Genomic DNA, 27249 nt, shown 5'->3' on the forward strand with positions numbered 1-27249 from the left:
TTTCTTACTCAGTATTTCTGTCCTGTTTTCCAGCACAAATATGTAAACGTTCTTAAATCAGGATGAATTCACTTGAGAAGCAAAATGACTCAAGATATTAAGTCTTGTTTTATGAAAAATAAGTTTTTGCTCGCAATGGGGTCAGCAAGAAAGTTCTTTTTATGACCCCACTGGCAGATTTTGTGTTTTGTTTTAAGCATAGACTAAATGAATGTTCATAAAACGAGTCTCGAGTCATTTGGCTTGAAGAATGTTTAGATATTATTTTCTGGGAAAACGAGACAAAATCATCTTTTGCAGTGCGGTGCCGAACACAACGTACAGACAAAACACAACGCACAAACACTGATGTATTGCATAACACAGGTCATTTGCTGACGGCACACAATCTACAGTGCAATTCGTGCCATAGTCTTAGAAATGGCTTCCTGGGTGACGCAACTGAACCCAGTAAAGATTCAAGTAGAGTTAAAGGATGTATTCATACGCATGGAATGTCAAAAACGTCACGGCAGATGCCTTAAAGGGACATAAGAGGACACACATGCAGCTTTTGGAGTACAGCGGATCACTAGAGAGGCCCTGAGGACGCCGGACAGGAAGTGACACACCTGGACGCTGCCATCTGAGCCAATCAGAGTGGGTGAATTATTCAGATCTATAAAGTGCTCATCATAAAGGATTGTAATAGACTGATAGTGACTACTGATCTCAATCTGAGGCCGGTGAAGAGAAGTCGGGTGGACGGCGGATGTGCGAGTCCGGTCTCAGTACGGGATCTGGTTCTGGTAGTATTGCAGCATGTCGTAGGTTTTGCTCCTGTATCGGAAAAACACAGAATTTCGATATAAACGTTTGCGGTAACACTTTACAATAAGGTTTGATTTGTTAACATGAACTAAAAATGAGAGATACCTCTTCTAAAGCATTTATTATTTTAGTAAATGTTCATTTTAACACATTTTAAACTGATGTGTGGAGGGGATATTTGTTTTTAATGACCCTACAAGTTTGATTAAACCATCAAAATATGAGGAAAATATTTTATATGTTTTAAATATTTTATATATGTGGGAAGATCAAAACACTAAACTTGGTTGAAGTATTTATCTGAGAAATTATTTGGCAAAAAAAGAAAGAAAGGCAAACTACAGCTACTGGTTTTATTCCACTGTGAAAAAAGACGCATAGAAAAACAAAAAGCTCATACTGACTACAACATAATCAGTCATTAATATTTCATTGGTTCTCTCTTGTTTTTGCATGCGTTCATAATTTCTTTGTATGACAGCCTGGCCAAATATTATGTCACACAATTTGTCATGTTTCATTGCGTTATTATCACAAATAAAACAATCGACTTCAAGCACAACTATACTAATTTTTCAAAAATATTTTAATAAGAGGTGAAGATGTCAATTTTCCAAGGCCGGACGACACTTTTGGCCACTACTGTAACTTGAACTAACAATGAACATTTGTTTTTTTTCACTGAACTAATGTTAACAAAGATTAATAAAAATGTTAGGTAAAATGCAATAACCAATGTTGACTAAGAGTGTTACTATGTTCACAGTTAAACTCTTTCTTTGAATATCATGTGACAAAAGTGATGTTTGTTACCTGCTACTGAGGAAGCAGCGCTCGATGACTTTAATCATGAAGGCCGCAGCTTCCTTCTCGCTCATATTGGGGTTGAACCTTTGCCTGCCGAACACAATGAATGACGATCAGTGTTTCAGAGGAATAAATGACAGATTTGAGCGTTAAATTATGATTTAATATTCAGTAACGTACTTCAGGAGTTTGATAGTCTGTCCTCTGAAGCAGGGCAACCCCGTGTCCAGCATCAACGTCACCAATGACACGACAGCATCCATATACGGCCTGAGATAAACCATTAAAACAAGTCACCTTTATTTCTATAGCGCTTTATACAATACAGATTGTTTCAAAGCAGGTTTAATTCAATGATAAAGCAGCTCTACAGAAGACGATAGTGTCGTTATTCAGTACAAGCTGAATGTTGATTCAGTTCAATAACAGAGTTCATCAATTATGAAACAAATTGTCTTCAGCTATGAAGCAGCTCTACACAAGATAATAGTGTAAAGATAATTCAGCTCAATTTAGGTCAGGTTTTGTTCTCATCTAAAAGTGTCAGTGCAGTCAAATTGATAATATTACTGAATATCAAAAAGAGTATTTTATAAAAAGGATTTCAAAAACAGGCATGAAATGTAAAATCGAATAATTATAAACCAGCTAATGATAGAAAACAAACCCTATGCAATTTTAAAGTTGACCTATTATGCCCTTTTTCAAAGTCTTGATGTTGTTTTTGTGCTCTAGAACAGGTTTTCCTGCTTGAATGTTGATTATTTTTCTCATATTCTCCATTGTTGCAGCTCGTCTCTTCCCAGTCTGTCAGTAACGCTCTGTTTAGTTCTTGTCTCTATGAAGCCCCTCCTTCTGAAAAGCACACTGTGCTCTGATTGGTCAGCTGGATCAGTGTGTTGTGATTGGTCAAGCGCTTCGAGTGTATTTGGGAGATGTCCCGTCCCTTACCATAACCACCAGTTTAACACACTACTAACTAACTCAACCAGGCCCCGCCCCTTTATTCTGCGTATTAATTATTTAAATGAGGAATAGTGTGACGTGTTCGTTCCCGGAAGAAACTCAAGACTACAATGAAGGTGTTTCAGGGAGTTCAGAAACACTGACACTGATATATAGAAGAACTCCCGCTGGAGGGACATTGTGCTTTCTGACCTTTTTCATGCTCAAACAGCAACATTACACACTTAAGAAAGATGAACATAGAAAAATGCAGAATAGGACCCCTTTAAAATATTCGGGTGGTTTGCAGCCCAAATTCTTCCAAGACACACTCAAGTGTCAACACGTCTGACCTAATCTATCATCTCTGAGGATTCTGAAATATTGAACAGCGGCCCGTCTCACCTTACGGCCAGGTATCCGCGCACACACATCTCCATGAACCATTTGAAGGGTGTGGCCTCCATCTTGCCGCCCATGATCATCACCATCTCGTCGGTCAGCTTGATGTCCGGCTCCCAGCCCAGATTCCCACCCGGAGAACTCTCAAACATGAAGCCGAAGTCTACATATATAAAACACAAACTCAGTCATTTCATCTTGTTTTTTACATTTTTGAATAAATCAAACATTAAATAATTGTACTTATTTTTGTATATTATATGGAATGATTATAATTATATTAAATAAAAAATGGAATAATTATTGATCTTATATAATGAAAATGTTTTTGTTTGATGTGCTATAGATATAATATTTTAAAAAAATAATAGTATGTAGTAGTTACCAGGGATATTATCAAACTGTTAAAAACATTTCTGTTAATTGCTAAAATAAAACAAAATAAATATTAGAACTTAGAATATTAGAACAGTAAGTGGCACTAAATGGCAAACTGGAAATAAATGAAAGCAAATAAAAAATTAAAAAAAATTAAAAATGATACCCAATATATATAAATAGAAAGGTTTTGTAACATACACAACCGTTTAAAAGATTTTTTTTTTTTGGGAAAGAAATTAATACTTTTATTCAGCAAGAATGCATTAAATTGATCAAAAGTGACAGTAAAGATATGTATAATGTTACAAAAGATTCTATTTAAAATAAATGTTGTTCTTTTTAACATTCTATTCATCAGAGAATCCTGAAAAAATCATCATCATATTAGAATGATTTCTGAAGGATCATGTGACACTGAAGACTGGAGTAATGATGCTGAAAATTCAGCTTTGATCACAGGAATAAATTACAATTTACTATATATTCACATAGAAAACAGTTATTTTAAATAGTAAAAATATTTCACAATATTAATGTTTTTACTGTATTTTGATCAAATAAATTAAGTCTTGGTGAGCAGAAAGAGACTTAATAAAAAAAAAAAAAATTAATTGTACTGATCTAAACCTTTTGAACGGCAGTGTAAATATAAAAAATACAATTCAAAATATTAATACTTTAAAAGACTATATTAGAAAATAAATAATACTTAACTAACACTGGTAGGCTAGTTAGCCAATCATAAGAGGTCATATACATATCTTGACGGAGTGAGTGTCTGTTTACACCTTGTTGGCAGAGGTTATTTACACTAAATCCGCCCACCATTGTCTATTGAGCCTGACAAAACTACAAAAGAAATCCCACTTGTAACAAGAATAAGCCAGGCGGCATTAGCTTTTGACCCGAGTTTAAATCCGCCTTTTACTAAACTTGCTCTTCTCCCTTTTCCCATCGCATATCAGCTAGGAGAGGAGTTTATTTTAAATAAAAATTAAGAAAATATTCAAAAAGTGGAAGTAAAGTGCCTAATGGGTATTTAATAGAGAGAATAACGTGTTTATCAGGTAGTGTTAGGGCTAGGTGTGGGAGAGGGACAGGGACAAGTAATGTCTCAATAAGGTGGCATCCATTTATGATTTTAATAACTATAATCACATGCACTGAATAATTTGTTATTATTGCATACTGTTTTATAATGTACAACAAAACACTGAGGTGCAAATAGTATCTGCCACTACTTGCACGATGTATAAACAGCATCTAACAGTAGCAAAAACAGTCTGTTTGACTTTGAATATAATGGTAAAAGATGGAGAGGACAAGAGTCAAATGATGGTGCAAGAAACAATCACTAACATTATAAGTGGAATTTGTGGGGAAATTAAAATGCTACAAAATTGCTAGTGTGGTTTAACCCGACTGACCGATGTGGATAAGATGGCCTTTGCTGTCTAGCATGATGTTGCCGTTGTGTCTGTCTTTGATTTGTAACAGGAAGAGCAGCAGACTGTACGCGGCCATACTGCGGATGAAGTTATATCGAGCCTTTAAAAGAGAGAAGCGAGAAAAGATGCATTAAAAATGATCAGATGCATAAGCAACTTAATAAAAACACATTAGCTTGAGCAAAACCGGAAGCAAAGCATGTTTATCATTTTCTATTCTCTCAAGTGTGGGTTTTTCATGCACATCAGATGTTCATGTTGTTCACACACTTTTGATAAACACACAAAAAGTCATATTTCTTGGTTTAAATTGATTTGAGGTCTATATGATGGTGCAGATTCATAGCTGTGCACTTGTATATGTATATATATATCTGGAAGGATGGTTATACAGACAAAATAAAATATGAATCTATGACATTTCCTGAAGCAAATGGATGTCACCTTCTGGTAGGCCAGCGTGGACTCGTCCCCGTACTGGTTTCTGAAGTAGTCGTACATGCCGAAGTCGGTCTGCCGGCCGAGCTGATCACGGGACTTGCAGTCGGGAATGCATTCGATCACGCCACACTGAAAAGAATCAAACAGGGAGTCCAGGTGAGCAGAACTTCAGCAGGATAGCAACATGGGGTCTCACAGGAAGGGGTCAAGGGTCACTCACTCCAGGAGCGGTGGCCACCACTCTGTACGGGAACACAAACAGGTCCAAACCCACGAGCTGAAAGATGTTCTTGAAGAGGCCGATGATCTGAAGAGCGAGCATGTCCTGATTCAAGAGAAACAAAATCAATCAATCAATTTATTGGAGAATAATTATCTGGGTGAATTTCATGAAAACCCGTACAGGTCACATTTCACCCCATTCATTGGATATGCTTTGAACTAACAGTGCATTCATAGTATACATTAATAATTACATCATGACAATTAAGCATTTTCTCTCAGATTCAGATACTTTTCCTTGTAATATATAGAAATATATACACACTACCATTCGAAAGTTTGGGGTCGGAACGATTTTTTAATGTTTTTGAAAGAAGTCTTTTATGCTTGACAAAATGATGCATTTATGTAATCAAAAATTGTAATAAAAAATATTAATATAGTGAAATATTATTCGAATTTCAAATATTTCTATGTGAATATATTGTAAAATATAATTTATTCCTGTGATCAAAGCTGAATTTTCAGCATCATTACTCCAGTCTTCAGTGTCACATGATCCTTCAGAAATCACTCTAATATGATAATTTGCTGCTCAAGAAACATTTATTATAATTATTATCAATGTTGAAAACAGTTGTGCCGCATGATGAATAGAAAGTTCAAAAGAACATAATTGATTTCAAATATAAATCTTTTGTAACATTATAAATGTTTTTACTGTCACTTTTAATCATTTTGTTGCATCCTTGCTGAATAAAAGTATTAATTGCATTTAAAAAATTTTTTTTAAATGGTAGTGTATATATAAAATGTTTATTATTATTTCATATTTTATAATTTATATATTTACTTTTTTACATTTTTCATTATTACAGTAATTGCAGATTTTTTTTCTGCAATACACTAATGAGATTTTTAGGGGAAAATGTGAAACATCAGCATAGTCCTACAATTTATTATTTCTTTTATTTTTTTATTTTGGAGTAAAATATGATACAGACTTCAGAGGTTTCGTGAGATTCACCCATTTACATTAAAATTTGTCCAAAAAAATAAACCAATGCATGTTTCCCATGATACTGACCTGTCTGCAATCATCGCCCACTTTAAAGATGGCCGCCTGCCAGCAGACCTTTTGAGCCATCTCTGAACTCTCTTCACCTTCATCCGGAGAGTCTGACGGGCAGCGCAGACCTGCAGACAGACAATGGGCCGCTCAGGAGGATAATGCAGAAACTGAATATACATTACCATCAATGCATGTGTAACTCACCCTCTTTTTCAAGCTCGCTAACTCCACACCTCTTAACTTTGAATTTTGCCAGATACGGGGCTTTGGCAGCACTGTAAAAACAAGCTAATGTTAATGACCTCATAAATCACATGTGCAATGTAAACACATGTTGTCAATACTGGAGATAGCATGTGAACAAAAGAAAAAGAGTGTGTGTGAGCTGTGATACCTCTGCATAGGTGTTCCTGACTTGTAGTCGATATCGAGGACGATGGCTTCTGGATTGCTTGGCAAATAGCATCCTGATAACAGTGTTAGAGAAGTTATGAACAGATCAATGAAAAATACTGAAGTAATATAAGAGCAATTACTCTTATCACAAGTAACTATTCAGATATATTGTAAAATGACCTGGCTGAACTTTGATTTCTGACAGCGCCTTCAGACACGCTCTCTTCCTCTCATCTCCTTTTGGAACAGGCCTGGAAAACAAGAACAGCATTCTTACACACAGTGCATTATTCTTATAGGCATATTTTGCATAAAGAAAATTATGCCTATTTTAAATTAAGGCCCATTCAAAACAAGGACAATAACGATAAAGAAATAATTGTAAAAAATTGTCTAAATATAAAAGAGTTGACACAGAGGATCGATGCCGTTGGAATCACTTTCAGAATGATTTTTTCCAGCTGATGAATGATAAAAACATTGACAACCAATCAGCAATTGGCATTTGAAGTGATATTTCCCAATTCCCATGATATTGACCTGTCTGCAATCATGATTTGCAACAGGCTTGGAAAATAACAACATTTTCACAGACAACATTTTTAGGCATTATAAGCATATTTTATATGTAAAAGCTCTTTCAAACAGCAAATTCATATAATCCTATAACAAGGATTCACAATTTTTTGGTAGCACTTTATTTTACAGTCCTGTTACATACTATGTACTTATTATAGTAATTGCAATAACTATGTAATAACTAGGCACTAACCATGAACCTACCCCTAAACCTAACCTTAACCCATGTAGTTACCTTATATTACCCAGTACGTTCTTAGGTAAGAACACTGTAAGAACAGGTAAGTGCACGTACTGTAAAATAAAATGCAACCAATTTTTTTTAATCATCTAAACCTCTTTGAGCTAATTGTAAAATTGTAGTGTATGCACTTTATTTTACAGTATGTGATCTTTCCATGTACTCACAGAGTACTTGTCCACAAAAGTACTGGGTAATATAAGGTAACTACATGGGTTAAAGTCAGGGGAAGGTACAGGGTTTGTACCTAGTTATTACACCCAATTATTGTCATTACAACAATAAGTACATGCAAAACAGGTCTGTTAAATATAAGTGCTGCCAAAATAATAAGTAAAACACTGACTTTGAAGTACTCCCTTTGATTTTAAGTTAATATTTCAAGAATTTAACAACACATTTGCATTCTTTTGTGCTGACATGCATATCATTTTTTTAGTGTTTCATTTAAATTGTTTTTATTTTAGAAATTCAAATTTTTATTTGATATTTTTATGGTCCAATTAATTATTCGTTTTTCATCAACTCACAAACTGATTTTAATTTTAAGGCATCATCGTATGCATCCTTTAGGTATAACACAACCCATAATGCACCATGCTGAAATCAGTGAATACATGATAGCAGATGGAGTTAGTTAGATGGAGGCAGTAGTGTGACAGTTCATATGTGGTGAGCGTACTTGATAATGGCAGAGACGTTGGTGATCTTGTTGAAGAAGTCAAACTCGCGCTGGTAGAAGTCTTTAGCGGGGCCCGACAGAGAGTGTGTCATCTCCTCCACCATCTGCTCCAGAAGCTCACCGATGTCCGCTGCACCACAACACAAACCCAGCACTCAATGAATACACATCAACCTGTATATCTTAGCATGTGTTCACACTTGCAGTTCGGTTCTCTTGGTTCTTTTGGTTCAAAAACGTAAGTCCTGGTTCACTTAGCGTTCACACTAGGCGCGTTTCCATTACAGATTTGCGCAAAACTTTTGCGATTTTTTTTCTAAATGTCGACAAAAAACTATTTTGAAATGACGGCGTTTCCACTAACTGAAGTAATGCGACTAAAACTTAATTTTTTCCTCTCGCGATAAGTAAAATCATTCCAAAAACCATGGTAACGGACGTTGGTAGGTTTATGTACTAATCCCAGCCACTACACTGGCCATTACTATTAATCGAAGGAGATGTATGTGTGTTTTCAAAGCATTAATGGTAAGGAACGACCCTTATTATACTTGTGAGCGGCACATATGAGGTGTTTCTGGGTGTTTCTCCCTCATTTCTGCTGCGAGGTCTTGATTGTGGCATTTATTTGTGGTTTAGAATCCATTATTCCTGTAATTCTTTTGTCTTATATGAATTTAATAAAGAGCTCTGTCTCATATTCTGTCCAAATACACCGCATCATCTACGTCAGGTGACCTGGAAATGCGCAAAAACTGTTTCCATTGCAGTTTTTGCGAAATATTTCTTTTTCGGAGTGCCTGAAAAACCTCCTCATGCGTGCGTAAAAACTTTTTTGCGATAAATGCGAGTTTTTGCGAAATTGACGTGTTTCCATTGGGCGTATTTTCAATTCGCAATTTGCGCAATTTGAAGGATAATGGAAACGCGGCTACAGTCATTTTTAACACTGGGCCTAAAGATCCGAAGCCACGCTGTGTGTGGGCTAAATGCGCTCGCTGTATGTGTGCACATATAATGCTATTTTTACTAGATGAGAACTCATAAAGAGCTTAAATAATGTGTAAAAGAGTCAAAACAGCAGCATGAGTTCCTCTGTTGCACACAAACAAAGATCTACTAAAAGGAGAAGCAGCTCTGACACATGTACCGAACTGTAGATCATGTGAAGAGGAACCAGGTATGCTTGAGCATTCTGTCCTTTTTAGGGCTGCAGCTTGTGACATGTCCTGTTTTTGGTTCATTTAAATGTATTTGGTTCGTGTTACGTTCATATTTCAGTCGAACCGCACCAGAGTTTGTTTGGAAATGTGGGTCTCGGTCCACTTGCTTGGTGCGCATCAGGGTTTGGATGGCAGCGTTCACACTTATTCAAATGAACCGCACTAACAGATCAACTAGAGTTCCTTTTAATAGAACCAAACAAGCACCCTTAGACCCTAACATCTTATGGCATTCTAAACCTAATGTACTGCTATAAATATTTAATACTGACAGGTATTTTGTTGCCATGTGAACGTGAAAAATGACTGACAGGCAGAGAGCCGCCTCCCAGTTTCTGATTGGCTAATGCAAAGGTCATGCTCAGATGCTTTTCAGACTTTTGAATGGTAGTGTATGTACATTTGGATTAATCTGGCTAATAATGGACACATTCAGACTGAACAGGTTACGCACGGTCTTTGTGATGGCCTTCCTCGTCCAGATAGATGTTGGTCTTCATGTTCCATATGAACTGATGAGCGAGGAGCTGGGACTTCTGCGCGGCCCACAGGATGTACTCGCGCACGTAGCCCATCTGTCAAAAATGGCAGGTAAGATGTTAATAACAGCCCAGGGGTGAATGAAATGACTGCTTTTGTTAACAAAAGGCAGAGGTAGCTCAGGAAAGGTCACAGTTCACTCTTTCTCACCTTGTCATACCGCAGCGCTTGAACGATTTGAGGAATGTAAAACAAAATGGCGTCCTGTAAGAGAAATGCAAGATCACAAAAACATAATGGAGAAAATTACAATCTGTTCCTCACTAAAAGAAACATAAGGACCACATTTATGACACGTTTGTGGCGTTTAAAGCATGAACACCCTTTAAAACATCTCCTTTTGTTCTCCACAAAAGAGTCATACGGGTTTGGAAAGACAAGAGTGTCTCATTTTTACAATGATCAAAGGGGTCTAATTACATCAATGGAAACTGTAGCTAAAGCAAAGCTATCAAATAATTATACTGTTATTGATAGAGAGCAAAAATAAATTGCTGAGCATAATAACTGGGGTCACTTTGTTTATTAGTTCAGGTTGTTTTATGTGATATCGGTCAACTCTTTCTTTGTCATCCAAACCTAGTTGAGCGAAATGTAAAATACTAAAACACTTTTGATCAGTTGAATGCATCCATGCTGAATAAAAGTATTAATTTCTAATAATAATGATAATACAATTTTAAAAGTGTGATTTCTACTGGAAAAGTCATGGGAATGAATATTAAAATTATTAAATAAATAAAAATCAAGTAAATTGTTTTAATGAATATACATTTTTCTAGTTATGTGAAGTTTTAAAATATTGTATTAGATAGAAACTTCTATTTGTGAGTTTAAAAAACCCTGTAATCACAAATCACTAGAAAAGTCATGAAAATTAATTGGTAAAAAATATATACATATTTACAATTTTATAATATTTACTTAAATATTTAAACAAAAATATAATTATATTAATATTATATTATTAAATTAAACTAATTTAAACTGCCACTCATAGTTTACGTTAATAAAATACGAGCAGCTTTGTCATAACAGCAGAAGACCAGAAATATCTTCAATATTGCATTAGAGTCAGCCTTGAAGAGGTTGAGAACCATTGCTCTAGCGCCGCCCTGCTGGTACCTACAGGAGGGAAGGAGCGAAGGACTTTGACTCCATACTGAGCGGTGAGCGGATGAGGAGGGTACATGCTTGAGAAGTACGAGAGGCCGGTGGGAGGATCCGCAGGAGCCCAGCACAGAATGTGGCTCAGTTCTGGAGAATCAGCATCAATGGTGTGCCACGTCACCAGGAACTATGAAGAAAACACATGCCTCACATTGAGAGTGATTTTTAACACACTGGCGGTTCATGTCTTGTTGTGGCAGAATGGCAGCTCTAACCTTCACTGCCTCCGGCACATCGCTAACAGCACCAGGATCCAGTCGAACCAGACGGGTCACTTCAGCCACGATGGCATCTGCGTTTTTGAACCTACAAAAGCATGAAAAGAGGTCATACGTTGACATCGAAACATGAGCTCTGTAACAAAACCGTCTAGGCAGCTTCCTGAACTGAAAAGAAACCTCATTTTGCAATACAAAAGTGCATTAGTAAACACACAAATAATATAGACCTAATCCATTTTTAATTAGGCGACGCAGAGCTATTGTAAGCAACAATATTCAGTATTGGATGAATTATGTACATACTGTAAAGTGTATATGAATATACATTCATTTAAAATGACACTGACACTTTTGTTTTTTTTATTTGTAATTCTCAATATTCTTTAACTGATGATTCTCATTAGATTTTCAATAACAATCATATTGCAAATCCTTCAAATCATTCCAGATTTTATTTGGCAATTGATACGCAAACATTTCTTTATGTGTAAAAGTGTGAGTGAACTTTTTAATAATATAATATAATATAAATTATAATAATATAATATAATATAATATAATATAATATAATATAATATAATATAATATAATATAGTTTTGGAACGATGTGCATTACTGTCATTAAAAATAGGTTTCATTCATTCTGCCATTTAAAATAATTGTTTCCATCTGAATTCGACACAGTATATTCTGGGATGGTATTTTGCACAAAGGATGCATGCCTGAAACATTGCTACAGTTGGTCAAAATGACTTAAAAGAGAAGATCAACACCAAGATGCCTTAAAATGCAGTCTGGGTAGACGGCTCACTAGAGTTTGGCACAGAGCTAATAGTGTTGTTGTTGGTGTACCTGGCTGGAAGCTGCATGGCCAGGTACGGAGCGATACTCCAGGCCAAATTGACATTGTCCTTCCATTGTTTCTCACTCAGGTTGATGTATTTGGATCTCCAGTTAGAGATGCTGGTTTCTACCGATTGCTCGGTGGCGATGGCCAGCTCCTGCGTTGATAGCGGGTTGTACCAAGTGGTCAGTCGCTCGATCTCACTGGCCTGTTGAGAAAGCAGAGACGCTCAAGATTTGTTTATGAGGAACTGATGACGAAATCAGGTTGGGGAAAAGGCGTCTCATACCAGTAAGGCCAACAGCAACGTCCTCCGTTTCATGTAGTACTTGTGCAACTGGGTGCCTCTGTTGCTCTTTTTGGACATGCCTATAGTGAAAGGAAACAAGAGAAGACATGAGAGAGAGTATGAGAGAGCTGAATAAATGGCTAAATTCAATCTGTTCATCATATAAAGCGATTGTGTCTCTTCAGAAAATTTCGACTAAACCGCTCATATATTCATATGGATTAGTTTTGCGATCTCTTTATGAACTTTTTGAAGCGTCAAAGTGGTAGTTGCTTAGCTGTCAATGGAAGGACAGAAATCCCTCAGATTTCATCAAAAATATCTTCATTTGTGTTCTGAAAATAAAAGTCTTACGGATCTTACGGAAACCAAAAGACTCTTTAAAATGCAATGTTCATAATGCATGATGCTAAAAATAAATAAAGAGTAGTAAAGAGAGTAATCAGTGAAACAATGACCACTTCGTTTCCAGTAGCTCAGGAAGCACTTATTGCTCATCTAAGTGTCCTGCTGACTCTTAACAATCAGGGAGATCATAGCATTAGCAGGTAGACACTGGCTAAGCAGATTAAACTATTAAAACGAATCTGGATGAGCGATACCTGATTTCTTAGAGGTGGTGGACATCCCGCTGGACAGGGGGTAGGTGTTAATCCAGCCCTGAGCGCTCTGCTGCCGGGAACCCACAGCCATGTCCATGTTATTCCTGGGATCAGTGGCGTTCATCACCGACAAACTGTTCAGGGACGGATCCTGGTTGTCTGTGAAAGAAAACGTCATCAAGCCAAGGATTTTGTAGAATTTTACTCTCCTTTCTGGTACCAAACACCTAAACTATTAAGGGTGAATCTCATGAAGAGCGTGTGCGGGTCATATTTCTCACTAAAATCACAAGAAATAAAAAAAGTTATTATATTTAGCATAAAGAAAATGAGGCCAATTTATCATTCATATTTTAGTTGCATAGTGACATTTTTTTTTTAAACATTAAAGCACATTTCCCCAAATTCTCATTACTTCAATGCACTCAAATGTTTTTCTTTTGAGTTTATTTGTAATTCCAATTATTCTTTCAGTGATGAATCTCATTAGATTTTCATTTACATATCGTCACCTTCCTAAAATAATTGCCCAAGTCATTTTGATGATCAAATGACTTGGGCAATTATTTTAGGAAGGTGACGATATTGCAATGACAATCATTTCAGACTCATTTAACTGGAAACGATTTTACACATATTTAAAATACTTTTTAAATACATATTTTAAGCACAATTTCTTTGTGTAAAATAGTTTGATGGGGGAAAAATGAGTGCACTATATAATATAATATAATTTTTGTGTGATAGTTTTGTTTTGGGAAAATGTGCATAATTGTCAACAAAAAAAATCACTGCAAAAATGGCCCTAAAATAGATTTCATATTCATTTCTTCTAATTTAGAGATGAAATATGACCTGGACATGTTCTTGACAGGTTCTTTGAAATTCACCCTTAAAATGATTTGTAAATTAATTTAATTATTTTACCCCATTTCAACTTTCTTTCCCTTTTACTATTTGGTTGTTCCATCATTCCAGCACTTTTTCTCCTCTCCTATTTCCATTTTCTTTAATGAATTATTAACAACAGCATTTCGAGGAAGTGAAGCCTGCAAGTTATACATTCGACGAGTAAATACCAAGCGAAGCAACTGATTTGTGGTGATGTCTGGCGATGTAGCACATCACGCGATGGAGAGGCTTTAAGGGACGAATGAAGTCTCAATTAGTTCTCTGGTATTGAAATGATCATGCATTTTACATGAAAGCGCTAATGTTCTGATGAGATCATGTTTTCTACGATGGATAGAGAAGGGTGGTGGCGGTAAGGGAGGGGGGGGGGTGTATACGGGACGGATGCATTTGTCAATTTGCGCTTGGCAAACAAATTGATAAATTTGGCCGCCCGGATGATTGCCGTGCATTTTTAGTATTGGTTTCAAATTTGCAGGCATGCAAATTTGAACCTCATAAACAAGCTCCTGCTGCACTGTAGTTGCACAGTTGTAGCAAGAGAGGCTTACTTAATATCGATAGCGGAGAAGTGCTGGAAACGATAAGCGATCCGAAAATCCCAGCAGATAGGGAGCTTTGAGGGGGATTGGAGCCAAGCTCACCAGGTGGCACGAGCTGACTAGCAGCTAGGTACTTCTTATCGGAGAGGATGCTGGCGTAGAAGCGGATCATTATGCTGATGTCCTCGCGCAGACGTTTGTCTCCCTGCGTGGGGAACTTCGATGCGACGCTGTAAAATAAATAAATAAGAGATATAATTAGAATTCAATCCATTTACTAAAGAAGAACACAAGCAGACAAATAAATAAATGTTTATTAGCTCAACAGAGATCAATAACTTTTCCAGCAGCTCTGGTTCGGGAAGCATTTACCATATCAAAAGCTCCAATATTTTCTTTCCAATACCTGAAATAATCAAAGGCGGTGGAGTAAATCTTTTCCCGCAGGACGTTACGGATGGTGGAGTTGGTCACTACGTCAGAATGCAGGAGGGCCAGACCGAGCGTCAACAGCCTAAGTGCAGAGAAATGTTGAAAAACCTTCTTTTTTTTATTTTATGTTAACTACAACAACAACAAAAAAGTGTAAATGTAATGAACTACACTGAAAAAAAATGGTGTAGGATTTACTTACTAATTACTAGAAATCGCTAGTAAATTTGACAATAATTAATTACAAAGAAACATCAAGGGAGCACATTGAATTAAATGTGAAATTAAGTATTTTCTTGCAAAACTTACTCTTTATACAATAATTTTATACAGTGTTAGTGTAGTCTTCTAGCTGACCTGAAGTGACTCGATGTGCCGGCTCTGGCAGAATTTTGGGCCGCCAACAAATACATTTATTATAATATAACAAATAAAAGTTAATTAGATGAATAATTACAATATTGTAAAGTACTATTTTACATTTAATTATGTAATTATGTTAAAAATGACTGCTTACTTGAATATTTCTTATAAATGACTGTTTACTGGAATAATTACTTGGAAAAACTTAAATACATTTAAAAAATGTTTTAGCATACTTATTTTTTATTGGGGTTCTGAGAACTGTGTAAATTCACATGTTAAAATGTAAACTTATCGCACAGCTCAATATATAATATATTGTATATATAGTATACTTTTATTGCATACATACAGTACACTCACATAAAGCAATATAATATATATAGCAAATTTCAACTGGTTGATTTTTTTATTGGTCACTATGTCAGAATGCAGGAGGGCAAGTCCGAGCTTGTTTTTAAGTTTTTTTTACTACAAACTACAAAAAAAACGGTGTAAATAATGAAATACAATGAAAAAATGGTGTAGGATTTTCAGTCAGAAATTGCTAGTAAATTTCACAAATAATTACAAAGAAAAGGCAAAGAACACACTGAATTAAACAAAGTAGGAAGACTGAAATAGTATTTAATAGTATACTCCAATCATTTTTTCATCTTCTTGCTAACCTGAAGCGAGGTCCAATGGCCGCCACATGGCGGTTCAAGCTGCTTTTTGGGCCACCAACATTGAGAGAGATAGACCTCTGCAAAAGACTGCCGAAAATCTCCACCTGATCCGCACTGCTGTACTTGGCGATCTCAAAACGCTGGACCAGAAACTATACAAATAGGAAAAAAGACAATTAACTTGATTAAATAAATGCTATTTATGCTTCTATGCTTCCACTTTTTTTTTGACCCATCCCTGTTATAGCTTGTATGTACTATTCTGGAGAATGTTTTGCTAGCACTTCTCATGTTATTGCCTCCTTAAAGTTGCCCTATCATGCTTTTTCGAATATGACCTTTCATGCAGTGTGCAGTATAGCTATTTGTAAATGTAAAAGGTCTGCAAAGTGCAAGACAAATAAAGTTATTGTCTCCTAAAAGAAAGAATCGATTCTAAACTGCTGAAACGAATCGTCAGCAAAATACATACATACAAACATATGTAGGTTTGTAACAAATTTGAATAATGCCAGCCTGGTCTCAGTGGCGGAGCCAGGATTTTTTCATAGGGGTGGCCAGGCAAGGGCCAGCAACCAGTTTGGGGTGGCACAGAAATCTTAATTATTTTTTGATAAAAAATAATTTGAATATAATGTACTGGACTGTTTTAGTGCCTACACAACTGAATAAAGTTAATTTGTACTTAATTGTAATTGAGTTAGTAGTGAATTAGGAATCATGGAATACTGAGTGAATTTTATATTTTTTTTATTATTACCCACCACCTCATATTAAAATTAATTAAATAGTAATAAAAGGGCACACACTATAGCTAAAGTTCAACTTGCTTGCTCTACATTGTTGCATCTTCATGGATGAGATAGCATGCAGATAAATACTGTAGTCCAAAGATTATTCAACCTTCAATGTGTTTTTTATAATCAATGAACTCTTCAACCAATTCTGAGTTTGTCAAAAAAGTTTAACTTTCTATATTAGTTGTCAAAATAAATAATTGCAACAGTTCTATCATACCTAAATTAAAAAGGAAAACAAAAGTTCTCTTTTGAATCCCCATGTGCAAGAATGTGAACAAGGCGGAAGTCAACAGCACATAATGTAAAATGAACAAATTACAAATTTTTACAAATTAACAAATTAACGCAAAATTAATGCATATCTTATAGTACAAATGCACAGTGCTCACATTTATTTGGACATTAAAATATTACATATCAGTTTGTGCCTTATATTGTGATCTCACATTGCAGAATAATTTAATCCAGACACATGTGACGCATAGTATAACAAATACATGCATGCAGTTTTGACAGCTTTAATCGCCTTTTTGATTCTTACACAAGTTAATTAACGGCAACTACGGCTACAGCACGCCGCATTTGCGCGTAATGTGCAAGCACAGTACAACGGCTGTCAGCCATATGACAGAAAAGTTAGATTTACTGACATCTGGCCTGATAACATCTCATTTTACCGAAGATAGCCAACTGAATAAGGACAACACCGTTTTCTCAGCATCTGACAGAAGTGTCACAAGCTTTCACACACACCTTCTAAAATAAAAGTAGCATGAGAAGAAAAGAGAACTACGTTTGTTGTTGACTGCACTCTATTCGACTTACTCAAAACGTTCTTGCAACCAACCAGTTGAGAAAGATTGACTCTATATTTACTATGTGCATGAGAAAAGTCTCACGTTTTTTGTGGTCTTAAAGAGACGGTTCAGCGTTTTAAAAAACACAATTTTTGTCAATAAAAAAAGAGACAGAAACAGCAGTTGTGAGAGGGGTGGCCAAAGGGGTGGCCAAGCTTAGACCAAGGGTGGCCACGGCCACCCCTGGCCACCCCCTAGCTCCGCCAGTGCCTGGTCTTCATTGGCTGCCCTCGAACAACGTCTACTTTGCCCCGCGCTCAAACACTGTAGTTGTAGCTGAGACTGGAAGAGTTTAGTTTGTGTTGAAGAGAATTTCGAGAAGATGCTGTTTTCTGTGCATCAAGTGCTGAGAAAGATCAGGAGCTGAAATTACTCATTTGAAAGTTGCTTTGGTTATGTCTGCTAAATGAATAAATTTAAATGTAAATAAAATGTTTGTCATTTTGGGAAACGAAAAAAAAAAAAAATCAATCACAACAAATTAAACAGAGCAAACTGCTTGCTCAAACACAGCAATTTAGTAGCAAAATGAAGTAAAAGGTTTACTGATGCAATTACACAACAGTTCTATTTGAAGAACGACCCCATCACAATAGAGGAGAGTGAGATTTCCTCGCAAGGATTCTTCAAGCTATTTCTGGTGTGTATCATAAGAAGCTTTTGGGCGGGGTAAATCTACAGCTTTGGAAATGCCTGTAAGCTTGGATGGATAAACAAGGCAACCGTAACCTCGATCCAGATGTAGTGTGGCGTGACGTCGGGTGGGCAGGGGATGGGTTGGCTTTCCTCTGAGGCCGCCAGGGGATCCGCCTCCACCTGGGCGTCGGAGAACAGCCCCATCTTCAGCTCGACGGTCATCTGCCATGCACCAGCCATCTCCCGCATGAACTGAACACAGAATGCAGGGAAAACTTGGCAAAAAGCATTTTGTAAAACCGGCATAGCTAAAATATGCACAGAATATGGAACAATTTTCATCTAATATAACAGCAGTGATTTATAAAAAGCGCTATATACATAAATTTGACTGGATTTGGTATTGATATAATGAAATATTGGGATTCTGATGATGCTGCGTTTACATGCGTGTCTTACCGGGACTTCAACACCTGTCCTTCCAGCCAGGAGCCATTCCCAGCAGGCTATAGCCGTTTCCATGCCATTCTCCGTAAACATCTTTAATGGAGACCAGCACAGTTGATGCAGCAGCTGAGGGTCCCATTCTACACAATAAATACAACAATCAATACTCTATTTACTTTCTGAAAGGGGTCCTATTATGCTTTTTTACATGTTCAACTTTCTTTAGTGTGTATTGTTCCATGAAAAAAGATACGAAGCACAAAGTCACTATTCTCTATATCAGTGTCAGTGTTTCTGAACTCCCTGAAACGCCTCCATTGTAGTCTTGAGTTTCTTTCGGGAACGAACACGTCACAATATTCCTCATTTAAATAATTCATACGCAGAATAAAGGGGCGGGGCCTGGTTGAGTTAGTTAGTAGTGTGTTAAACTGGTGGTTATGGTAAGGGACGGGACATTTCCCAAACACACTCGAAGCTCTTGACCAATCAACAACACACTGATCCAGCCGACCAATCAGAGCACAGTGTGCTTTTCAGAAGGAGGGGCTTCATAGAGACAGGAACTAAACAGAGCGTTACTGACAGACTGGGAAGAGAGGAGCTGCAACAATGGAGAATATGGGGAAAATTATGTGTTTTTTGAACATTCAAGAATGAAAACTTATTCTAATAGACCCCAAAAACTAAATCAAGACTTTGAATGTGAAATTTAACATGTTTTGTGGTATACTAAACAGCTGATTATGAAATGTACATTATTGCAATCCAACATGATGAAGATCTACTGTTGGCGTATGGCTTGCAATGAAGTGACATGCCTTTGGAGCTGATCAACAGCGCAGCCATTTTGAACATGGCTTCAGTGAAGGCTTCTGGCTGGCCTCCGTCCAGAGCTTCATTCATCTGACGAATCATCAGCTTATTCAGGTCCGACGTGCTCCGCGTGGCCTCTGAGAAATGGATCATCCCTGCCACCTGCATACGAGACATGTGAGGAGTTAAGACTAATGCTTTTTTCATAAAATACCCAACAGCATCTGCTTTATTATTTAGCACTACCTCTCCAGCATAGCGGTTTCTAAGGTTAAGGGAGGCCATGAAGTTAGAGTAGTCTTTCTTCACGCATGTTGGTCTCTCTGTGAGCTGAGTGGTCTGAAATGAGAGAAAACATTCTTTTTGGTTATTTAATCACTGATGAACTAGTCAATATCCCTTCAGCATGAACTAAACCACAACACAAGTCGTTCATCTTACACCCAGACTGGTGCTCTGGCGATTGTATCCGGCAAAGTGCAGGATGCTCTCAGTGGCCATCGCCAGACCCGTGTGCTGAGACAGACCCGACACCCAGTTCTGATGCTTATTCAGGTATTCCTGTGGACAATACATAGATGATGTTAAAAATCATTGCAGAGGATGATACTGTTGAAGTCAAATCTCTGTTGTTGTTTTTTTTAATGGGAATCCAAACCTGTAGGTGAGATTTGGTGACCGATGGCGCCCATTTCATGGCCTCTTTAAGGATTTCTCCACAGCGGGCAGCGAAGTCTTTCACTATGCTCTACACGTGACATATGACATCCCAAATGTATCACTTACACATATGCAATAGCATGCTTTTTCATAAAAAGCCAAATTTCATATCTATGCTTTTTTGTGCAAATTTTTTCCCCAAATCTTTTTTTAAGTAATAGTAAAAATCAAGCAGATTTACATTTATAAATTATAAATTAATAAATAAATATAAATATCATATAAATAAATATTGTTACAAGTACAGTACTGGTCAAAAGTTAGGAAACATTAATATTTTTAATGTTTTTGAAAGTCTCTTATGTTCATCAAGCCCGCATTTATTTGATCAAAAATACAGAAAAAAACAGTAATATTGTGAAATATTATTACAATTTAAAATAATGGTTTTCTATTTTAATATACTTTAAAATATAATTTATTTCTGTGATGCAAAGCTGAATTTTTATCAGCCATTACTCCAGTCTTCAGTGTCACATGATCCTTCAGAAATCCTTCTAATTTGCTGATTTATTATCAATTTTGGAATATTACTGTTTTTTCTGTATTATTGATAAAAAAAGCAGGCTTGATGAGCATAAGACTTCTTTAAAAAACATAAAAAATAGTAATGTTTCCAGACTTTTCACTGGTACTGTACATATTCCTGTGATTTAAATAAGTGTCAAATAAATAAATAAGTGAAGTAAACGTACCTCTCTGGCCTCGTATGTATCCGGCACTGTGATGCGATACGGGGTGTCCGGTATGTCATAATACGGCTGGTCTTTGTGGATGTCCTGAAGAACAGTTCAAGATTTTAAAATCAATAATGTATCATAAACATCTCCTGTCACAAATCTCCAAATGAAGAAACACATTAACTTGATCTGAGCAAAGGAAGAAGCACATACAGCGCTGAGTGAAAGAGACAGGGTCTGTAATATATCCAGCATGGTCCTCAGGACACGGCCGCTCCACAACAAGTGTGGGAAACTAGAAGAAAAACAAAGAGACAAGGTTCCAACGTTCAAGAAGAAGAAATCAACCTGAGACACTATTCTACTGTTTGTGAGATGACCGATAATCAACCAACCCACATAAAAACACTAACTTTACCAGTTCAATGTTAAAATTGATTCTTATTCATATCTACAGAAACAACATCTAAAGAGAATATGGTTTAATATAGTAATTTTCTGTGATTGTAATGGAGAAGCACCCACGTCTCGGCGAGTCCTGACAGATATTTGTCAGCCACTCTTCGGATTCTCTTGTGAATGTGGTTGAAGTTGACCAATAGGAACTGAGCATGATTTTCTAACTCCTCCTCATGGACTTTGGTCTTATCCTAGGAAAAAGAAAAAATCTAATATTAGAGAACAACGAGTGGTTCATGTCCTTAATTTGAGTCTAGTTAGGAAGAGATGCTAAAGCTGTTCACGTTAAGCATTAAGCACTTCAGTTTTCATTTACCTTGTCAGCCATCATCTGAAGAAAGACATCAAAGACCTTGTCACCCACTGCAATGACACACTGCATCATTCCTGAGAGGAAATAACAAAGACATAATCACATCAAAGCTGTCAAATGAATAGATTTGCTAACTTGAATCTTTAGGTAACACGCCACAGGTGAGTAGGGCAAGTTTGAACTAAAAGACACTTCCCCAGTTGATTAATCACAGTACATTAAGACATTTAATTTTGTATTACAAGTTCTCTGAAAGGCTATGTTTAAAAGGCATAAATTATGAATAAATGTAAATGAAGGCATAGATTTCAAGAACTGAAATAAACATTTTCCAATAAAATGTAATATAAATGTGAGGTGAATGATATATGAACAAACCCCTCAGTAAAACCCTTCAGAATATAGATAGGAATAAAACTGTAAAGTTTGGTGTAAGTGCTGCTTAAGTAAAGAAAAATCTCACTTTAAAAATCGCATTTTAAGACACGTATTACAATTGAAATCTACAGACAAAAATAGATAAAAGTGTAATAAAATAGACATAAAACACTTATGAGTATTTTTAATGTTTTCTTCCCACTAGCTTGAAAGAAGACATGTTTTGGAAGCAAAATAGTCCAAAATCTCAAAACTGATCAGTGCATTAAAAAAAACATGGTTTTGTCCGTAGTGCATTAAAAGAGGTTACAAAATATTCCTTAAATCCTCTAGAAACAAAAGGTTTAGCCCACCTGATTTATCCTTCTGGATAGCTCGGTCTTCGAAATAACGAAACATCACTTGGAAACGATCAGAATCCAGTGAGCGTAACACCCTGAGAAGTTACAAGAGGTCACGTGACTGTTCAGACAAAAAACAAATCATCAGACACAAGTGGCGTTCCCTCGTACCTCATGTACTCCAGCCGGTAGACGGACAGGAGGTAGGTGGACATGGCAAAGTCCAGTTTATTGATGAGCGCAGCGACCTCAGGAGGAGGATCCAGAAGATTAATGATGGTTCCCCTCAAATCATTCAACTCGGCCTAGAAACACATTCAGTTTAACAATGACAGTGTCAATGAATCATGACACTTGGTGATGCAAAATTCAGTGTTATTTTAGTATCACTGATATACTATTATAGATTTTTATTTTTTTTTGTCTACATGGTGTTTAAGTTTTTGCTTTTATTTTTAGTTTATTTAGTTTTAGTTATTTATATGCGAGAGGTCCCGGGTTCAAATCCCGGATGAGCCCCCACATTTCTCACGACCGGCTCAACCTGTGGCAAATGAATGGAGGACATCAATGAACTTCATGTGTTCATGTTGTATTGCAAACACATGTTTGCTGCTATTGAGGTGTGATACGGGTACAGTTAGGCACAGGTTTGGTGGCATGGGTAAGATTAAGGGTGGGTTAAAGTGAATTGAAATTATAGATGTTATTTCAGAAATAATCAAAGTTTATTTCTAGAGCACTTTTTAAAAACAACAATTGTTTGCATTACAGCTGTACGAACATGCAGGTATTTTTAAATAGAAGTACAATGTAAAAACATGTACAGTATGCATTGTATCAAATTATTAATTAAAATAGTAGTTAAAGACACTTAATATAAAGTGGGACCGAAAATGCTTGGTTTTACTTTTAGTTAATGATAATAAGCCAGGCGATCATGTCGGAATTGACCAAAATCATCATTCTGATTTGGCGATATTGGAACAATCTGAGATTTAATAACAAGAAACAAAGCAGTACCGGAGTGACAGTATCGTTCTTCAGGGCGGAGTTATACTGCAGTTCTGAGCGCAGCGGTTCTCCGCTCGGGAACGTCAGCAGGGGGGATTTGGTTGCGATCTCACACACTCCCTCATACCACTCCTCCGGCCACAAACCTGAAGAAGATTTCTCAAAATCAGCTGAAGATATCATCAATATTCGGACCAAAAATATTGGATCTCAATCAGTTAATATTGGAGTATTATAAACACTGCATTAAGTAGCAGTATTTTCACAAGGCTTCCTTCAAGGCCCAGATATACTTCAAGAGAAATCAAAGGATGAACTGGTGTGACGTCATTTCAAACTACATCTGGCCAAAACGAAGTTCGTTTCTGGAGTTCGAAGCAGCTCACCAAAGCAAACTTTAGGCTGGTAAACACCTTTAAACTTTTACCATTGGTCTGTGGCAAGGACGTAATAGATAGGTGTGGCTCTGAGGCTCCGCCTTCTTTGACGTGGAATTTTCTCCGGTTCACTTCTGTTCAGTCCGTCAAGGTGAGAAATGAGTTCACGCCATGTCGTAAATACCAAAGTTTCGAGATGACAACACACACTCTGAGCCGTCCTTGGACTGGGAATTATGCGTACAATTATGGTACAAGTAGGAGCTCTCAGAATATTCCCAGCCTACAAGTTGTATTTACAAGCTCTACGAGGACTTGAATGCTTTTTACAAGTTGAAATCTCACAATTACAGTAATTAAGACATGGCGTGAACGCACATTAAAAACTTGAACACACTGGAGAGCTGCTTAATGGTAAAAAAAAGTTGTAATTCTAATTGAAAGTGACACTGACACTGTTTTTTATGTTTAATACTGTAAAGCTGCTTGCTTTTAAGCAATCTGTTGTATAAAGAGTGCCGAACTGCAGAGCTGGTGCAAATATGTCCACATCGCTATGATCAGATGCTTTCTCAAGTGCTGTTTTCTCACCACTGTCATTTTTGTTGTGTTTATTTTGCTTCTGATATTTTACAACAAATATTTACATATTCATCTAAACACCGCTCGTAGCAGTGCGGGCGGAGTCAGGATGTTCGCTAACAGTATATCGCTCCAAAGATATTTCTAACGTCTTTTTATCCCTAAAGAAAGAACAAAAAAGATCTTCGCTCTGAGTATATCGGGGCCTTAAGTTATTTTTACCAGGTAATAATTTTATCACAAGTAATAGTATATTGTTTAATCTTCAACAAACAGAGAAAATAAACAGCTACAAATATATGTTGGCTTATATAAGTGATATATAAAAGACAAATATCTGACCTGAGCCCTCAACAGCGAAGCCCATCACAACCGAATATAGCCAGAAATCTCTGAACAGCTTTTGAAGTCTCGGTTTGGCCTCTTTTATGGCCGGCAAACGTTTGGTCAGCTATAAGATAAAAAAGCAGACAGATTCAATTATGAACAACGACACACAATCAGGATTTAACCAAAATAATTAAATGTGCAGACTGTGGGGAAATACAGTGTGTTCATTTTATCAAATTTTGCAACAAATACAGTCTGATTTATCCAAAGTAAGCACTTTTTAAAAATGTGCAAATCTCAATTTTATAATCTATTCAAGTTTATTTTTTATATCCATTTATGGTTCAACAAAACTACTGTAGGTTAAAAACAGTGACTTAAATATAAATGAATCTTTTCTAATAAATCTGATTATCTTAAATCTAAGCATTCATGTAAATAACAACCAAATATTCAATTCTAAATCATGAACTAGACATTAAAAGAACAAATCTGTGACATCAAGGCAGTGTTGACCAATAGTGAGTGACAAAAATTTCAAAATATATTTAGCGTACTGTAATTACACGCTATGTAGACTGTACACAGTACATTGAGTCACATTAGCAGAAACCCCATTCTCTTACCACAGCAATGACAGGAATGAGAACTCCTAAATTCCCAGCGCTGCTGGATGCCTGAGGAAAAACGAACATAAGATTTATTTAAAAGCAGAAACACTACTTTACTCAAACAATCCAATTTAGAAACTAAATATTTCATGACTTTTCAACAGTCACCTGTGAATTCTAAGGACAAATCATCAACAGCATTAACACTAATGATCTGGTCTGAATTAAAACAATCCTTTCTATAGCAGACCACACTGCATTTCTACATTCCCTCTTTTATTATCATGTAACATTCAGAATGTCTTTACATTGACAACAGCAGTCCAATATAAAGAATGCAAGACATGCTACACAAGCATGCTTGTCCTACAATGAAGTAGAGAAATAACAATAAAGGACTTTAATCTGAAGACACGATACCTTGAGGGCCGGGCCCTTCTCGCTGGCTCTTTCACTGGCTCGTTTCCCCTCCAGTCCCAGCTGCACAAACAACTCCAGCAGATTCACCAGCAGCTCATCCACCATCTGTTCTGTCTGCAGGTTCGCTGCGATGTTGGCCAGAGCGTTGATCACGGCCAGAGAACAGTGCCTGCACCGAACACGACAATACTGAGATAACTGACATGTTAAAGATGCACTTGGTAAATATGAAAAGCATCTATGTGCTGTGATGCGCTAGTGTCATGCTTACTGTTATTGACATTTCTTATTGACTGTTATTGAGTATATCTTAATGTATCAAAAGTTTGAAATCATCATTTGATTAAGATTTTTTCGTGTTTTAGAGAGACGTGTCTTATACTTAAAAATACAGTAAAACAGCAATATTGTGATATTATTAATATTTAAAAGAACGTTTTTTTAAATTAATATATTTTGAAAGTGTAATTTATTCCTGTGATCAAAGCTGAATTTTCAGCATCATTACTCCAGTCTTCAGTGTCACATGATCCTTCAGAAATCATTCTAATATGATGATTTGCTGCTCAAGAAACATATCTTATTATTTTCAATGTTGAAAAAAGTTGTGCTGCTTCATACCATGTTACATGTTTTCAGGATATTTCTTTTAATTCATTTAATATCCTATTTTTTAAAAATATATTTTTTATCTGATCATTATGAATAGGGAATATTGTGGTTTCAACAAATGCATGAAGCTTAAAGGGATACTCCACTTTTTTTGGAAATAGGCTCATTTTACAACTCCCCCAGAGTTAAACAGTTGAGTTTTACCGTTTTCGAATCCATTCAGCCGAACTCCGGGTCTGGCGGTACCACTTTTAGCATAGCTTAGCATAGATCATTGAATCGGACAGGACCATTAGCATCTCTCTCAAAAAAATGACCAAAGAGTTTAGATATTTTTCCTATTTAAAACTTGACTCTTCTGTAGTTACATCGTGTACTAAGACCGACGGAAAATGAAAAGTTGCGATTTTCTAGGCTGATATGGCTAGGAACTAACTCTCATTCCTGCGTAATAATCAAGAAACTTTGCTGCCGTACCATGAGTCCAGCAGGCTAGTTAAGACTCAACTGTTTAACTCTGGGGGAGTTGTAAAATGAGCCTATTTCCAAAAAAAGTGGAGTATCCCTTTAAGCAGCAAATCAGCATGTTAGAATAAATTCTGAAAGATCATGTGACACTGAAGA

General features: G+C 36.5%; 1 protein-coding gene across 2 annotated transcripts in view; it reads right to left on the bottom strand.

Moving 5' to 3' along the window:
• Positions 1–200: 200 nt before the first annotated feature.
• pi4kaa (phosphatidylinositol 4-kinase, catalytic, alpha a) overlaps positions 201–27249 on the bottom strand; it is a 37954-nt gene continuing 10905 nt past the window's right edge. Inside the window, exons 18-55 of one of the 2 annotated variants that reach the window (XM_084103751.1) lie at positions 26014–26182; positions 25609–25659; positions 24995–25103; positions 23703–23839; positions 22851–22984; positions 22692–22774; positions 21964–22034; positions 21714–21838; positions 21402–21483; positions 21204–21287; positions 20447–20536; positions 20230–20349; positions 20035–20127; positions 19794–19950; positions 18985–19112; positions 18619–18777; positions 16233–16384; positions 15176–15283; positions 14872–14999; positions 13316–13474; positions 12714–12793; positions 12433–12632; positions 11575–11665; positions 11319–11486; positions 10340–10393; positions 10104–10224; positions 8427–8556; positions 7105–7175; positions 6923–6995; positions 6733–6803; positions 6544–6653; positions 5455–5559; positions 5238–5363; positions 4773–4893; positions 2968–3127; positions 1798–1887; positions 1624–1707; positions 201–819 (exon numbers count right to left, since the gene is read on the bottom strand). In XM_084103751.1, coding sequence (XP_083959877.1) covers positions 768–819; positions 1624–1707; positions 1798–1887; positions 2968–3127; positions 4773–4893; positions 5238–5363; positions 5455–5559; positions 6544–6653; positions 6733–6803; positions 6923–6995; positions 7105–7175; positions 8427–8556; positions 10104–10224; positions 10340–10393; positions 11319–11486; positions 11575–11665; positions 12433–12632; positions 12714–12793; positions 13316–13474; positions 14872–14999; positions 15176–15283; positions 16233–16384; positions 18619–18777; positions 18985–19112; positions 19794–19950; positions 20035–20127; positions 20230–20349; positions 20447–20536; positions 21204–21287; positions 21402–21483; positions 21714–21838; positions 21964–22034; positions 22692–22774; positions 22851–22984; positions 23703–23839; positions 24995–25103; positions 25609–25659; positions 26014–26182 — 4246 coding nt within the window. In that variant the 3' untranslated portion in view covers positions 201–767. Of the gene's footprint in view, positions 820–1623; positions 1708–1797; positions 1888–2967; positions 3128–4772; positions 4894–5237; positions 5364–5454; positions 5560–6543; positions 6654–6732; positions 6804–6922; positions 6996–7104; positions 7176–8426; positions 8557–10103; positions 10225–10339; positions 10394–11318; positions 11487–11574; positions 11666–12432; positions 12633–12713; positions 12794–13315; positions 13475–14778; positions 15000–15175; positions 15284–16232; positions 16385–18618; positions 18778–18984; positions 19113–19793; positions 19951–20034; positions 20128–20229; positions 20350–20446; positions 20537–21203; positions 21288–21401; positions 21484–21713; positions 21839–21963; positions 22035–22691; positions 22775–22850; positions 22985–23702; positions 23840–24994; positions 25104–25608; positions 25660–26013; positions 26183–27249 lie in introns of both variants that reach the window. The other variant, XM_084103750.1, reaches the window with a different exon arrangement.

This window comes from Abramis brama (assembly GCF_963993115.1).
Source record: "Abramis brama genome assembly, chromosome: 25".
NCBI lineage: Eukaryota > Metazoa > Chordata > Actinopteri > Cypriniformes > Leuciscidae > Abramis > Abramis brama.